This window comes from Canis aureus, chromosome 25, assembly GCF_053574225.1.
Source record: "Canis aureus isolate CA01 chromosome 25, VMU_Caureus_v.1.0, whole genome shotgun sequence".
NCBI lineage: Eukaryota > Metazoa > Chordata > Mammalia > Carnivora > Canidae > Canis > Canis aureus.
In genome coordinates, this window is record NC_135635.1 from 20,991,312 (window position 1) to 21,007,483 (window position 16,172).

Consider the following 16,172-nt stretch of genomic DNA (forward strand, 5'->3'; position numbering starts at 1 on the left):
CCTTCAGTCCAGGGCCTGATCCTGGAGACCTGGGATCAGGTCCCACATTGGGCTCCCTGCATGGAGTCTGCTTCTCCCTCTGCCTGAGTCTCTGCCTCTCTCTCTCTCTCGGTCTCTCATGAATAAATAAATAAAATCTTAAAAAAAAATTATCAAACCGCATTCAACAATACATTAAAAAAATCATTCAACACAATCAACTAGAATTTATGCCAAGGACACGAGGGTGGTTTGATACTTGCAAATCAATGTGATATATCACATTAACAAAAGAGGATAAAAAACATATGATCAATCTCAATAAATGCAGAAAAAGCATCTGACAAACTACAACATCTATGCACGATAAAAAATGTCAACAAAGTAATTTTAGAGAGAACATGCCTCAGCAGAATAAAGGCCATATATGAAAAACCCACAGCTAATATCATACTCCATGATGAGAAACTGTAGAGCTTTTCCTCCAAGATCAGGAAAAAGAAAAGGATAACCACTCTCACCAATCTTATTCAACGCAGTACAAGAAGCTCTAGATGCAACAATCGGATGAGAAAAAGAAATAGAAGGCATCCAAATTAGTAAGGAAGAAGTAAAACTGCCACTAAACACAGATGACATGATACTATACATAGAAAACCCTAATTACTTCACCAAAACAACTACTAGACTAGGGGTGCCTGGATGGCTCAGTCAGTTAAGAGTCTGCCTTTTTTGGCTCAGGTCATGGTTCCCGGGGTCCTGGGATCAAGCCTCACATTGGGCTCCCTGCTCAGTGGGGAGTCTGCTTCTCCCATTCCCTCTGCCCCTGTGCGTTGTCTTCCTAAAATAAATAAACATCTTCAAAAAACTATTAGAATAAATGAATTCAGTAAAAGCTTCAGGATACAAAAATTAATATATAGAAATCTGTTACATTACTATACACTGATAATGAGGTAGCAAAAAGGGGATCCCTGGGTGGCGCAGCGGTTTGGCGCCTGCCTTTGGCCCAGGGCGCGATCCTGGAGACCCGGGATCGAATCCCACGTCGGGCTCCCGGTGCATGGAGCCTGCTTCTCCCTCTGCCTGTCTCTGCGCCTCCTCTCTCTCTCTCTCTCTGTGACTATCATAAATAAATAAAATTAAAAAAAAAAATGAGGTAGCAAAAAGAGAAATTAGGAAAACAATCCTCTTACAATTGTTCTAAAAATAATAAAATACCTAGGAATAAAATTAACCAAGGAAGTGAAAGACCCAAATTCTCTAAACTGTAAAACAGTGATGAAAGAAATTTAAGATGGTAGAATCAAAACAAAAAACAAAAAACAAAAAACAAAAAACAAACAAAAAAACAACAACCAAAAGAAACAAACAAGCAAAGCAAAGCAAAACAAAACAAAACAAAATACCAGACTTTAAACACAGAGAACAAACTGGTGGTTGTCAGAGGGGTGAGGGATGGGTAAAATAGATAAAGGTGATTAAGAGGTACAAGCTTCCAGTTATAAAGTAAATAAGTCATGGAGCTGAAAGGTACAGCATAGAGAATACAGTCAATAATGTAATAATATATAGCAACAGATAACTACACTCATGGTAAGCAATGAGTAATGTATGAAATTGCTGAATCAATATGCTCTACACCTGAAACAAATAACACTGCAAGTTAATGATAATTCAATAAAAAGAAGAAAAAGGGAAAAGAAAAACCCTGGAATAGAAATTAAAAAAAAAAAAAAAGATAGGATCCACCAATATATAATCTATATGAAACTCACTTCAAATATGACATAAGTAGGTTAAAAGTAACAGGATGGAAAAAGATATACTACACAAACACTAATCAAAATAGTCAGTGTTAACAAGCACAGGAAAAGATGTTCAACATGACTTATCAGGGAAATGCAAACCAAAACCACAATGAAATGCTTCACACCCACTAGGATGGCTATAATAAAGAAGACAGATACAATACAAATTGGCTAGAATGTAGAGAATTTCTTTCTCAGTAATTGATTGAATTTGTACACAGAAAATCAACAAGGATACAGAAAGCATGGACATACACTATCAATGATGTGGGTTGAATTAATATCAACAACAGCATACACACTATTTTTAAGGACAGACAGGACATTCACTAGGATAGATTTTATCCTAGATAACAAAACAAACCTTAACAAATTTAAAAGAATTGTAGTCATACAAATTATGTTCTGTAACCACAATGAAATTAAACTAAGTAACAGACATAAGAAAATTTCCAAACACTTGGAAATTAAACAACACATAAATAATCCAGAAGTCAAAAAAGAAGTCTTTTTGGAAATCAGAGAATATTTTCATCTAAATAAACATGAAAATACACAATATTAAAATTTTGTCATGCATATATAGCAGTACTTTGAAGAAAATTTGTAGCATTAAATTCTTTTATTAGAAAATTAAAAAGAAAAAAAGAAAAAAAGAAAATTAAATTAACTAAGCCTCAAACTTATGAAACCAGGAAAAAGAGCAAAATAAACTCCACAGTAAAAAGAAGGAAATAATAAAAGAGCAGGAATCAATGAAACTGGGAACAGAAAAGCTACAGAGAAAAAGCAATGAAACCAAACTCTGAAAAAGGAAGTAGAGTGGATAAACCTCCAGCAAAACTGATAAAAGGGGGAAAAATAGAGAGAAGATATAAATTACTGATGTTGGAAATGAAAGAAGGGGTATCACTTCAGACTCCTACTTCTTTAAAAGGATAAGTGAATACAATAATAAATTCCATACACATGAATTGGATAATTTGGATGAAATGGACTAATTCCCTAAAAACTACAAACTGCAGTCATACAAGAGGAAAATAGGTAACTATTAATATAGTCCTATAACTATTAGGTATAGTAATTATAGTTATAACTACTAAAATCCTATAACTATTCCATAATAGTCCTGTAACTATTAAATTACATTTGTAGTTAAAAATCTGCAAAAAAACTCTATTTGGATGATTTCAATGGCAAATTCTACCGAACATATAAAGAAATAATGCCAATCTTCTACAACCTCTTTGAGAAAATAGAAGAAAGTACTTCCAAACTCATAAAATGATGCCAGCATTACTCTGAAACCAAAATCAGACACATTCCCAAAAGAGAGACAGAGAACCACAATCCAATAAAATCCTCAAGAAAATATCAGCAACCCAAATTCAGCAACATATTGAATGAATAATACACCATGACCAAGTAAGATTTATCCCAGAACTCAAGGCTATTTCTATATTTAAGTATCAATCAATGCAATCCACCATAAAAAAAAAAAAAACAAAACTTCACCATACTAATTTGTGCATTTGAAGAAAAAAAACATCCTTTCATAATAAAAATTCTCTGCAAATAGAAAGGGATTGGCTCAAATTGAGAAAGGGCATCTTCACTATAGACAACATTATACTTAAGTGAAAGACTGACTATTTCCTCTTTAAAATCAGGACCAACACAAGAATGTCCTCAATCACCACTCCTATTCAGTATCATACTGGTGCAATAAAAGGCATATAGATTAGAAAAGAATAAAACTATCGTTATTAAAAAATCCCATGTAAAAAATCCCAAAGAATCCAAAAAAAGAACTCCTGTTACTAATATGTGACTTCTGCAGTCACAAGATATAAGATAAATGTGCAAAAAAAAAAAAAATCAAATTTTTCTATCAGCACTGAACATGTAGAAACCAAAATTTTAAAAACACATTTATAATAGTTCATAAAATGAAATTTTGGTGTATAAATCTAACAAAACATATATAGGATCTGCACACTGATAGCTATAAAATGCTAATGAAGGAAACCAAAGAGGCCCTAAATAAATGGAGACACACCATGTTCATAAATTAGAAGACTCAACATAGTAGGCGTGTCAACATAGCAGGCTTGTCAATCTTCCACAACTTATCTATTGACTTAGTGCAACCTCTGATCAAAATCACAGCTGGCCTTGTTGGAGAAATTGATAACCTAATTCTAAGATATCTATGAAAATGCAAAGAAACTAGAACAGCTAAAAGAATTTTGTCAACAAAGTTGGAGAATTTAGGACTTATAAAGTTACAGCGATCAAGACGACATGGTGTTGGCAGAGACAGAACAGAATAGTCAGACATAAGCACACAGAAACATGGTCAACTGTTTTTTTAAAAAGGTGCAGACACTTCAGAGGGGAAAAGACAGTCTTGTCAATAAATGGTTATGTGCCAAAAATTAACCCCAACATAGTTCTTACACATTATGCAAAAATTAACTCTAAGTGGACCACAGATCTAAATGTAAAATGGCAAGTGGAGAAAATCTTTGTGACCTGGTGTTAGGCAAAGATTTTTTAGACATGATATTAGAAGCCTCATTGATAAAAAAAGAAAAAAAAAAGAAAAAAAAGATTTAAGAAACTAGATTTCATCAAAACTAGAAACTTTTGCTCTGGGAAAGGCACTGTTAAGACAATCTGAAAAGACAAGCTGCAGACTAGGAGGCAAAATTTGCAAACCACATATCTGACGAAGGACTTTATCTAGAATACATAAAACCTCTCAGAATTAACAAGAAAATCATCCAATTTTTAAAACAAGCAAAGACTTTAACATTTAACAAATAAGATATATAGATGGCAAATAAGCACATGAAAATATGTTCAACATCACTAGCTATGAGAGAAATCCAATTAAAACAATGAGATTCAGGGGCACCTGGGTGGCTCAGTGGTTGAGCATCTGCCTTTGGCTCCAGTCATGATCCTGGGGTCCTGGAGTCCCACATCAGGCTCCCCGCAGTGAGCCTGGTCCTCCCCCTGCTTGTCTCTGCCTTTCTCTGTGTGTCACTCATAAATAAATAAATAAAATCTTAAAAAAAAAAAAAAAAAGAGAGAGAGAGAGAGAGAGATCCACTATACCCCTATTAAGATGCCGAAAATAAAAACTACTGACATTCCAAATATTGCAAGGATACAGTGTGACTGGAACTGTCATACAATGCTGGTGAGAATGCAAAATGGTATGGCTATTTCAGAAAATGGTTTGGCAGCTTCTGACCAAGTTAAACATCTAGTTACCATATAACAATGTAGCACTACTACTACAGTAGTAGCGATACTACTTCCTGTATTTACTGCAGAGAAATGAGTAAACTAGTAGAGCAATAAAATAGAATGAGGTACTGATACAGACAACAGTTGAGATGAATCTCAAGGGCATTATGCTGAGTGAAAGAAGAGAGTTTCAAAAGGTTACATAGTTTCCTTTTACTTGGCACTATCTAAAAGACAAAACTACAATATACTTCCTGTCCCCAAGGTTTTGCCTTTGTCATTAACTCATCTGGTGTTGATTTGCATTTTAGTGTAAGGAAGCTATCTACTTATATTTCCTTTGTCTTATGGTGACAACTAGTTGCAACCGTCTTCATTTATTGTACAGTGCATTTTTCCAGCACTGAATTTTTTCCTATTGAGATATATTTGACATATACTATTATATAAGGTGTACAACATATTGATTTGGTATTTATGTACTGTAATATAATTACCATTGTAATAAGAATTAACATCTTTATCATGTCACATTCTTTCTCTCTTATGGTTGGAATACTCCCACTCATTTTAACGCCACACCTGTTTTTTCAATAAATGTATGGGAATGTTTTTGAGCTCTCTATTCTACCTCTGGGTCTTTTTATCTCCACAACAATACTATGCTGTGTCAACTGTTGTACTTATAAAATATACTCTTACTATCTGACATAGCAAGTCACCCTTTTCTCCTTCAAAATTCTTTACTTATTTTTTTGTTGTTTTTTTTAAATTTTTTTTATTTATTTATGATAGTCACACAAAGAGAGAGAGAGAGAGAGAGGCAGAGACACAGGCAGAGGGAGAAGCAGGCTCCGTGCACCGGGAGCCCGACGTGGGATTCGATCCTGGGTCTCCAGGATCGTGCCCCGGGCCAAAGGCAGGCGCTAAACCGCTGCGCCACCCAGGGATCCCTCCTTACTTATTCTTAATTTTCTCTTCACCCTAATTCATTCCAAATGGACCTTGAGGAACACGTGGGTGGCTCAGTCAGTTAAACATCAGACTCCTGATTTCCCTCCAGGGGCACCTGACTGGTGACTGGGGATTTTGGCTCAGGTCATGATCTCAGGGTCACGAGATAAAGCCCTGCATCAAGCTGCATCAGCCCTGCTTAGGATTCTCTCTCTCCTTTACCCTGTCTTTCCCCCCTTTAAAAAATAAAAAACAAACAAAAAATATCTAGACCTTCAGGGCATTCTAGATCAAACTCCTAGGCATTAATTAATTTAAACTGTTGGCAGATTTCTTATATACCATCTTATATCCTTTTGGTCAACAGCACAAGTGTTATTCCCATTTTATCAATAAGGAAATAAGACTCAGGCATCCCATATGTAAGGAGCTGAATGACAGTACCATGCAGTAAGGAAGAAGCCAAGCTAGTTCCAGAAATAGAATTTCTGATCCTCAGTCTCTAGTGCTCTACTCAGAAACCAAGGTGGATCCTCAGGACCCTGTTTACTTTTAGCTATGTAAAAACCATCTGTCTCTCTGAGTGAATAAACAAAGCAAATTCCCTAAACCTGCTTCACCAATGGAATTTCCAAGATATTGGAAAAACTGCATATGAAGCCAGCAATAGAAAATAAATGGAGGTGTAAATGAAGATTAAAAAAACAAACCAAAATTCCAAATATTTCCCCTTATAATAAAAGCCTACCATCCACTTTAATTAGGCATCACAGTTCATTATAAAACCAATTAATGTTTATTGACAGGGTTTTTGAAAGTACAATTAACATCCACTTTTAAAAACCTTCTCTAGATTGCATAATGAAATACTGTCAAAATGAACTATATTTAAAATTTGTTTTGTAACTATAAAAATACACCTATTCAGGAAAAGGAATTATAACCATCAGGTAATTGAGAGTGTAATTTTGTTAATGCTTCAGAAAAATAGTGACACAGAGTTTCTAAGAATCTGCATGTTCATTTCCTGTATGTGAAATAACAGAATAGTTTAAAATATTTTATAACATGCATAATACTTTGCCACCTTTTTTGAAAGTCATTGTACTTTCTCCCCCTTTAATGGCTGATAAGTGGAGTGGGAAGAAGACTGTTTTCCAAACTCTCTAACAAGTTTTAAATATTTGAAAATAGACTCCAGTAAAAAAGGGAGTGTTTTCCATTTATCTGCATATTTTTATAGTGCTTGTCATAACTGGTCACAGTGCACTTACATTATTTTCTATACGTAGGCCCAAATTATAGGTGAAATTTTTCTAAAGCAGGCTTTCCCCTGCCTGCATTCTCACCCACTTTGCCACCCAAGATATTGGCAGACTTCTGGCAGAGGGTTCAGAACATTCTGCTGCTCATAAAAGAGAAACTATCACCCACTCAAGATAGCAACTGCCAGCTGTTTAGTTTTACATTTTGGTCAAGAAAAATTTAAAGAAATTCAAGTCACTCTCTTTTCTTTTTTATCCACAAATCCACTATCCCATATAGCTGGACATACACAGAAATACTGTGACTAATCATACACCATAAATCTGTCTTAAAATATTAACAAACTAGTTCAGTTAAAAAATTTATTGGACTGTTCAGGCAGGTGTTGCAAATATTAATTAGTAGATAATATTAACAGATACATATAGAAACAGAAAAATAAAAAGACATAGTTATAGCTTTCTTACAAACCTTTCATCTAAAGAAATAAGAAAAAATGTATGCAAATTACATATATAGATAAGCATCTTATACAATATATTACTATATTTGAAAGCACAGAAAATTTTCACCATCTTTGAAAATGATGGAATAAACACGTTTGCTTTAAGAAGCAGCTTTATGAGGAAGATAAATTTTTAAAGTTGGAAGGTACAGGATTTTTTTTTTAACCTTAGAATTGTAGCTAAATATAAGTTTCATTTATGTATAGGTTCAAAAAGGTATGACAAGTCAAGGAACTAACCTAATCTAAACCAGTTATTTATAACCTAAGGGCCAAGGACTCATTGGAAGAGTTACATGGATGTAACACACCAAGTATGATCCTTAGTCTAAAATATTTTTTCTCATGCATATGACTTTTTCTCTATTTTTCAAATATAGACAGATACTAGCATACAATAAAATCATTTAAAAGCATAGTTTTTTCCATTATGCATAATCTCAATCAACAAATACTAAAAGTACAATTACTTTTGTGCTGGGGGTACAGAGTTTTTCATATTCAAAACAGGTCAGGAGCCTTTAGCTAACATACAAGGTTCCTTCTGGCTCTAAAATCCTGTGATTTTAAGAGCACTAAGGACTCCTTTTATGAATCTTTAGAACTATCACATTATAAATATGTAGATATATACACACACACACACACACACACAAATAATGCCCGCTATGCCCCCCAGACACTGAATTAGCTTTTGTTACAAAGATGGACAAGCCAGGATTCCAGACTTAATCTCAAATGGACATAGAGACAGATACATGAACAAATAATACAACCTAATAAATATTGCAGAAGAACGATTCCAAGTGTTCTGGGAGCACAATGATTATTATGACTGTCACCTGGGGGAGTCTGAGAAGACAAGAATCTGTGAATTGAGTCTTGATAGGTGGGGAGTGGGGGAGAGGGGGAGAGAGAGAGAGAGAGAGAGAGAGAAAGCATTCTAGACATATGGTACAGCACACACAGAGGCACAGAGTTGTGAAAGTGCATGACCTGTTTGGGCAGCCAGGTCTGGTATGGCTGGATATTAAGGTATCTGGAGGAAAAGCAAGAGGAGACTAAAATATAAAACAGAGTGGAACAGTGAGAGGTCCTGAATTATCTATCATTCAGGCTTAACAATGAAGACTTCATTCCATTAGGAATAGGGTTACTGGGAAAGTGGAAAGAAAGGAGTGACATAAACAAATTTTAGGATGATAATTCTATGGAAAGATGATGGTGGAGAAACTAATGTGGAGGGGGCGGGGGGAGAGGTGCTGGGCAACTGCAAAAATTCTGGTAAAAGGAGGAGTAATAGAGCAGTGCGAGTGCAAATGAAGAATCAAGGAGGAAGGTTTCCAGGTGGGACAGGAGGACGAACACTGGTACCGTTATCGGAGATGGGACACCGAAGAAAGGCAGGAAGAAAACCAGGAGTATTCCTTCGAGGGCTGTTTCAAGAAAGACGGTAATAGTTCCATCCATGTAATATGCTGCAAAGCTGTAAACTGAAACCCGAAAGGTCCCTCTCCCCTCCTCTCATTGGTAAGCAAGCTCCCAGGTGGGCTCAGGCAGGAAGAAAAGGGAAACGGAGGATGCGCCCAGGACAAGGTTAGGGACCAAGGCTTCAGGAAACTTTCCGCATCTCAGACCCGGAAAGAGGAGCTCACAGCTGGGGCCGGGAAAGGGCAGCACCGCTCCACGGAGCAGGTAACCGGCGCAGGGAAAGGGGTGAGGCCAGGCGGGGGGCCAGCAGCGCGAGGGGGGCAGAGCCCCAGAGCGACCCAGGGAAGGAAACTTCCGACTCCCTACTCCCGCTCTTGTCCCTCGGTGTATTCCACTTACCCTGGTCTCAAACCCTCGCAGCCGTCAGCTGTGGCGTTAGGACTCAAAGCCTCTGCCAACAGGGACCTACGCACCCAAGGGAAGAGAAGACGACTCTCGCCTGTGCAGCTTCTTCAGCGAGCAGACACAGAAGCCAGCAGGCACAGTCAGCGCACCGGGAACTGCAAGGGACCGCGGAGCTCAGCCCCATCCCTGGCCCGCGGCAAACCTGCGCCGAGAGCCTCCGACCGGAGCGCGCAGAGCGCTCAAACCTCGCGAGACTTCCCGCCTCACGTTACCGCGGGCGTGCAGAGCCGAGAGATGTTACTTGCGGCTTCTCGCAGACATGCGCGAGAGGTGGGGGCGGGTCCTTTCTAGGCCCCGCCCCATCGATCTACTTAGGCTTTAGCTTGGTTTCTCGCAAAGTGTCGCGAGTTTTGCCAAGGGAAGCCGACCTGGGTGGAGAGACCAAGAAGGGGAGGCCGGGTGGGAGGGCCTTTGCGCTTAAGGGGCCGTGGCTGGTTTAGCCGGTGCTGTGGTTGGTACTTCGCTGGTGGAGAGGCTCTGAGGTCGCCTGGATCAATCTTCCCAATGGGTTACTGGGAAAATTAGCGGGTAGAAAATCTTGAGGGTCGGAGGCATTTTTTTTTTTTTTGGCTCCGCCCTCTTCCTGTTCTGCGAGCTGGGCGTCTGGCCCACCACGGGGGAAGGGCAGCTTGGCGGGGCTGAGGAAGAGGGCTCTGCGCACGCGCGAGTCCGAGTGTGTGAGTGTTTGTGTTCACGCGCACGCGCGCGCGCTCCTGCATTTAGGAAGCCTGGGAAGGACCGGTGTGCTTGGAGATGAGCGGGGAAAGCATAGTCCCCCGTCTTTGGTACCAGACACTCCTGACTGTGCGCTGACCCTCCCCACCCAGCCAGCAGCCTTTTGCAGAGAGGCTGTGGTCCATAGCCTCTGTTCGTTTTCACTGCAGGACCAGGCACGAAAGTAAGCGAACCTCGATCCCGAGGGCTTCCCTATCCACTCACCTTGTACTTTCCACCCCCCCCCCCACCCTCCAGTAGAGTGTGTTTAGGTTTCTCAAAGAAGAGTTTGCATGAAGGGGAAATGCGTTTGAAAGCAGAAGAAAAATAGCTAGGTCGTAAAAAGTCCGTTCGCTTTGATGAACACTTCTGCTCTGCTTACCATGTGCTTTTTGAATGTGAATTGTCTATTCGGTGTAAGGTTTTTATTAGCGAAGCGAGGGAGTTTTTGTAAGTTTAAAAGTTTCTCCTCCCCAGCAATGCGACGGGTAGCCACTAAGTTTTTCTGTTCTACGTGATAAATTACTGTGGTGTTAACGAAAGCTAAGGGGGAGAGTTTGCATTTGGGGGTCCTTATCCTAATGCGAAGACCCGAGATGCGGTTGTTTTAGGAGAGGTTTACTATAATTCGGGCTTTCCTTTTGCTGTCACTCCTCTTTCCTGTTCCTTCTGGGTCACCTCAACCTTTTTTCAGAAGTCTCGAGACTTTCGAAGGAAGTCCAAACTGTTGACTTGTGTTTGGGGGGGTTTATATGTGATTGATGTCAGGTAGCAAGAATCATCAGAAGTGTATTTCAGAGTATTTGTCGTTTATTATGTCTGGTATTATGGAAGGGAATCAAGTACAATTATTTGTAAACAGTTTTTTTTTTTTCCTGCCAATTTTAAGTTCATTCAAAAAGCAAAGCGTATATATGGACTGTAGTTTTGCCTGTGACTGATAGAGTGACAGCTTAATATGGTGTGGCTTATCCCTCTAATTGATAGTTACTTTCTGGTCATGACCTCATTAAATCTTGTCCTTTGTTGGATAAATTTCCTTGAATACTGATTATTCATGTTCCCTACCAAATCTTTTTTTGAGGAAAAGACATTAATTAGGAACAATTTAAGGATATTAAGTGTCCTGTATAAGACGTTCGGCTAATATGTTTTATCCCTTACAGGTTAAAACAAAATGAAGATTTTTTCTGAATCTCATAAAACAGTATTTGTTGTAGATCACTGCCCTTATATGGCAGAATCATGCAGACAGCATGTTGAGTTTGATATGCTGGTGAAGAATAGGACCCAAGGAATCATCCCTTTGGCCCCCATATCTAAATCATTGTGGACTTGCTCAGTAGAATCTTCCATGGAATATTGTAGAATAATGTATGATATATTTCCTTTCAAAAAGCTGGTGAGTGTGAAATACAAGCAAAAATCATGATTTGGGGGGATGGGCTTGTTACATTTTTTATGTAAGAATGTACTATAGATTGACTTAAAACTGTTTGCTGCTTTTAAAAATGTATGTATGTAGAACTCTTCCTTGGAATTATTATGCTGTGTGCATCTAACTGGGGCTAACAGCAATGATAACAGCTAACAGTTTTGGAGCATTTACACGTACCAGTCATTTCCAAAGTGCTTCATATTCACTAACTTTTTTAAGTCTCAGAACAGTCCTATAAGGTAGCCACTATAATTACTGGGAAATTTTTCAAAGTATATAATAATCAGAATAAAACAGGCACTGACCGTTGAGAACTGTTGCGGGGCTAAGCACAAGGGATGTTGGGTGTAAGCAGTGTCAGATTGTGAGGGTATGTACCATCTGAATATCAGCTTTGTTTGTTATTGCCATGTTGGAGATATATAAATCGAGGTAAAGAGCAAAAACTTTTCCTAGTCACACAGCTCTTTAGAGGCAGAACCAGAATTTGAACCTAAGCAGGCTGGCTGCTTACAGTTTCAGCAAATGCACACAAAACTGCTGTAGGATTTGGCCATATTGGAAAGAAATTGCTCTTAAGAATGCTAACTGGAAATTGTTTTTTTCCACAAGAAGAGAGATTGAAGATTGATAGATTCCAAATATGAAAATTATCTTTAGGTTTCATCATCTCAGCTGTTTTATTTTGGGAGTCATTTGGTTAGCCACAAGTGGATGATTTGCTTTGTCTCATTTGGAGCAGCCTAGATGGGACCTCGCCAGTTCTTAGACTAGGACAGGCAGGGCAGTAACAGTAAGGCTGAGCATAGAGAATCTAATACCTTCAGATATGTTCCAAATTAAAACGTAAGGTGTTTTTAGTCCCTCTGCAAATTATGCATTATGTAGGGTAAAAGAACGTGATAGGGAGGATAAGTAGTAATTTAGGGTGCAGACTTTGATTCAAATTCTGGTATCATTAGCTAGTGTGTCACAGTGTGACCTTGATCATATTGCTTAATTTCTCCAAGCCTCAGTTTCCTCCCATGTAAGCCTAGTACCTCTTTCTATGATGTAAGATTTCAATGAGATAGTGTAACTAAAGCGGCTAGTAGAATATATCCCTGTCAGATAAGCCTTACAAGAGAAGGCTACTTATCAAATTTATTAGGGATGTAAAACTCACTTCATGGATGAGGAAAAAAGATCATGGATAAGATCATATAATCTGGGGGAAAGAAATAATCTCACGCTCCTTCAAAAGGGAGCAATCATCATTTTATGTATTTTCTAATATATCCTTACTAGCATTATCCTCTTTCTTGATAGTATTTTTTGTTTGCATTTTACTTTATTATAAAGTCCAAATGCACTATTTTGACTTTCAGTGCCTTTTGGGTTATGGCTACTACCTATTTCTCTGAGCTTATCTCCCACCCCTTTGCCAGCTCTGACCCTTTCACCGTTTTGAGTGTACACATAGGATTTAGAGCCCTTTGCATTTGCTGTTTGCTGTACCAGGAATTCTCTATCCCCAGCTCTATTTATGTCTGGTTCCTTTTTGTCATTTGATTTTGGGTCAATTGCCACTTCCACAGAGAGCCCTTCTCTGACCACCCAACCTAAAGCAGCTAACCAATTTCACTGAAATTATCTTGTGCATTTATTTGTTTGTATTCTTCCCCCCAGCCCCTGACTTACCACCCCGCCCCCAGCCCCTGACTTTCCCAATATTGTGAGCAATGCAACTTTTATTCATCGCTGTATTCCCAAATCCCCAGTGCCAAGGATAGTACCTGGCATATACTAGGTATTCTATAACTATAAAGTGAATGAATGAATCAGCAAGCCAGTGCTAGAGACTGCATATTATTTTAAATATGATGTGATTGAGTGGAATTGGATGTGAATACTAATTATGTCTTTGAAATCTATCAGGTGAATTTCATTGTGAGTGACTCTGGAGCACATGTTTTAAATTCTTGGACTCAAGAAGACCAAAATTTGCAGGAGGTATGGTTAGGTTTTGAGCTGTGGCCATTTTTGAAAATTATCTGAACGTGGTAATACTTTTTTGGAAAGTGATTTAAAAGATTTTTTATCAATATAGTATCTGCACATGTTTTAAACTAATAATGAAAAACAGCTATCTTCATTCCAGTCTTTTCCTACTTCTTAGAAGCAAACTTTCAAATCTAGCTCATCTAGTAGTTACTTCCATATTTCTAAATGATAGTTTACTACTATTAGTAGTAACTAGAAATAAACTAATAGTTTTACTACTATTGATAGAGTTCTCAATTAAAACTTTATTTTTTTACTGTTGTTAATGAAAATTTAACTTCTATCTTTCCTGTCACCCATGCCCTTATGCCCACCCTCTTCCTTTCCCCCATTTTCTCAGTGTTATTAGAATTTTTGTTTATTTCAAATTGCATATTTGCATTATGATACCTATATAATGTGTTATTCACTGTTAAACTAAGTAGTATATGTGGTTATTTCCTTTTTTTTTTTTAAAGGTTTTATTGAGATATTGACATACAGCACGGTATAAGTTTAAGGTGTAAAACACAATGATTTGACTTACATATTCTTTCCTTTCTTGTGTAACTTTTTGTTTATTCTTGCAATTTATCATTTCTTTTTTTGTAATTTGCTTAATTTTATATGTATCTGTTGCTGCTTTTCCTCATTTCTCTGCAAAACTTGTCAATATTTTTATCATAAATGTATGAGAAATTTAGCAGACTGTTTCTTTTTTTTCTTGAAAAACTTCTTAGAGCACAGTCTTTTGCTTGAACTGGCTGCTTTCTAGGCCTAGTGCTTTTTAAACATTATTTGTTTAAGAATACTGAGATTTGTGATAGATTATGTTCTTTGCTGTTCAGTTGGATGGAAGACTTCAGTTTTAAGATTTTAAGTTTTAAGATTTTTATTTATTTATTCATGAGAGACAGAGAGAGAGAGAGGCAGACGGAGAAGCAGGCTCTATGCAAGGAGCCTGACATGGGACTCAGTCCCAGGTCTCCAGGATCAGGCCCTGGGCTGAAGGCGGCACTAAACCGCTGAGCCACCCAGGCTGCCACCCCTGATACTATAACACTGATTAGTGTTATAGTAGGTAAACATACCTAATATTTTATTCTTTTGAGGTAACTCAAGCAGTAGGCTTTAATTGGTTTAGCTTTGCATTAATATTACTCCACAGTGTTCTTTATTCTTTCTTTATTTTAAAAAATAATATTAAGGATTCGGTACATTGTCTCTGCCTTGTCTTTTTGAAAGGGCATGTATTTTGCTTCACTTCTTTTAAGAGGTTCTTTGAAGGAAGCTTGAAGCCTCTCTAGCTGTGTATAAATAAAAATCACAAATTTGTATAGGTTTTCCTTGCTTCACCTCTGCAGTGCAGTAAAAGTTGTGCATTTGATAATGGTATGTATATTTTAAGAGAATTGCTACATCCCTCTGCTTTCTGAATGTGAAGGCACATAGTATCACTGATTGCTTTTAAATTGTGAACAGAAGGAGAAACTGCAGTTAGGAAGGCAACTATATAGCAGATGACTATGGCGTAACATTATGTAAAATAATTGACATTTTGTATAAATTATGTATAATCTTGTCTGTGTTAACACATTTAATGTTTAGCTTTGGTTATCAGTGTCACACTTTTCCCTAGAATCATGAGTTCTTCCTCTGCCTGTGTCTCTGCCTCTCTCTGTTTCTCATGAATAAATAAATAATTAATTAAAAAATAAAAATCATTTAGAATCATGAGTAACAAGTGAAATAGATGGAAGACAAATTTTTGGGCTAGAAGGATTGATTGTAAACATCCTTTGCTTCAACTCCTTCGTTGTGCAAGTGAAAGAACAGAGGCCCACAGGGGCCAAAGATTGTTTGACTTCTGTACATGGGTCCAGGGCTCTTTTTGCTACAGGACATAATTCTATCCTATATATCTTAAATTTTACCACCAAAAATTGTCAGAGTTGAGGAGTTTGGGTCTAGTTTTTGTAGACTTGATTAAATAAAGTTTGAAAGTATTATGCTAATGTGGAACAGTTTATATTATTATTTTCACTTTCAAGTTAGGAGAGATTGACTCAGTAATAAAAGGCAGAGCCAGAATTTCAGGCCATTTCTGTCTGAGTACAAAACTTAAGCTTGCTTTTTGCTACTTTCCCCTGGAACACAACATCCCTAAAAAGCTACTTTTTCCTGAGTTTCTCCTATGTATCAGGGACTTTGTATAGTCATTTACACAGTCTTCTTTCTTTCTTTTTTGATTACTTTTTATGAATACGTAATACCTGTATAGTTTAGAAATTAAGTTTACATATATACATACAGAGGGACATACGTACAC

At 37.6% G+C, this 16,172-nt stretch overlaps 2 protein-coding genes across 8 annotated transcripts in view; one reads left to right on the plus strand and one right to left on the minus strand.

The window, feature by feature from the left end:
- Nucleotides 1–9,902, minus strand: part of FGFR1OP2 (FGFR1 oncogene partner 2) — a 32,383-nt gene extending 22,481 nt beyond the window's left edge. For 2 of the 4 annotated variants that reach the window (XR_013364120.1, XM_077870662.1), the window contains exon 1: nt 9,604–9,902. The gene's annotated coding sequence lies outside the window, so the exon portion shown is untranslated. The remainder of the gene's footprint in view (nt 1–9,603) is intronic. The other 2 variants (XM_077870661.1, XM_077870663.1) reach the window with 2 other exon arrangements.
- A 116-nt stretch (nt 9,903–10,018) lies between these two features.
- Nucleotides 10,019–16,172, plus strand: part of INTS13 (integrator complex subunit 13) — a 29,266-nt gene continuing 23,112 nt past the window's right edge. The window contains exons 1-3 of one of the 4 annotated variants that reach the window (XM_077870653.1): nt 10,019–10,567; nt 11,550–11,785; nt 13,739–13,813. In XM_077870653.1, the coding sequence (XP_077726779.1) occupies nt 11,561–11,785; nt 13,739–13,813 (300 nt within the window). In that variant the 5' untranslated portion in view covers nt 10,019–10,567; nt 11,550–11,560. The remainder of the gene's footprint in view (nt 10,568–11,549; nt 11,786–13,738; nt 13,814–16,172) is intronic. The other 3 variants (XM_077870654.1, XM_077870655.1, XM_077870656.1) reach the window with 3 other exon arrangements.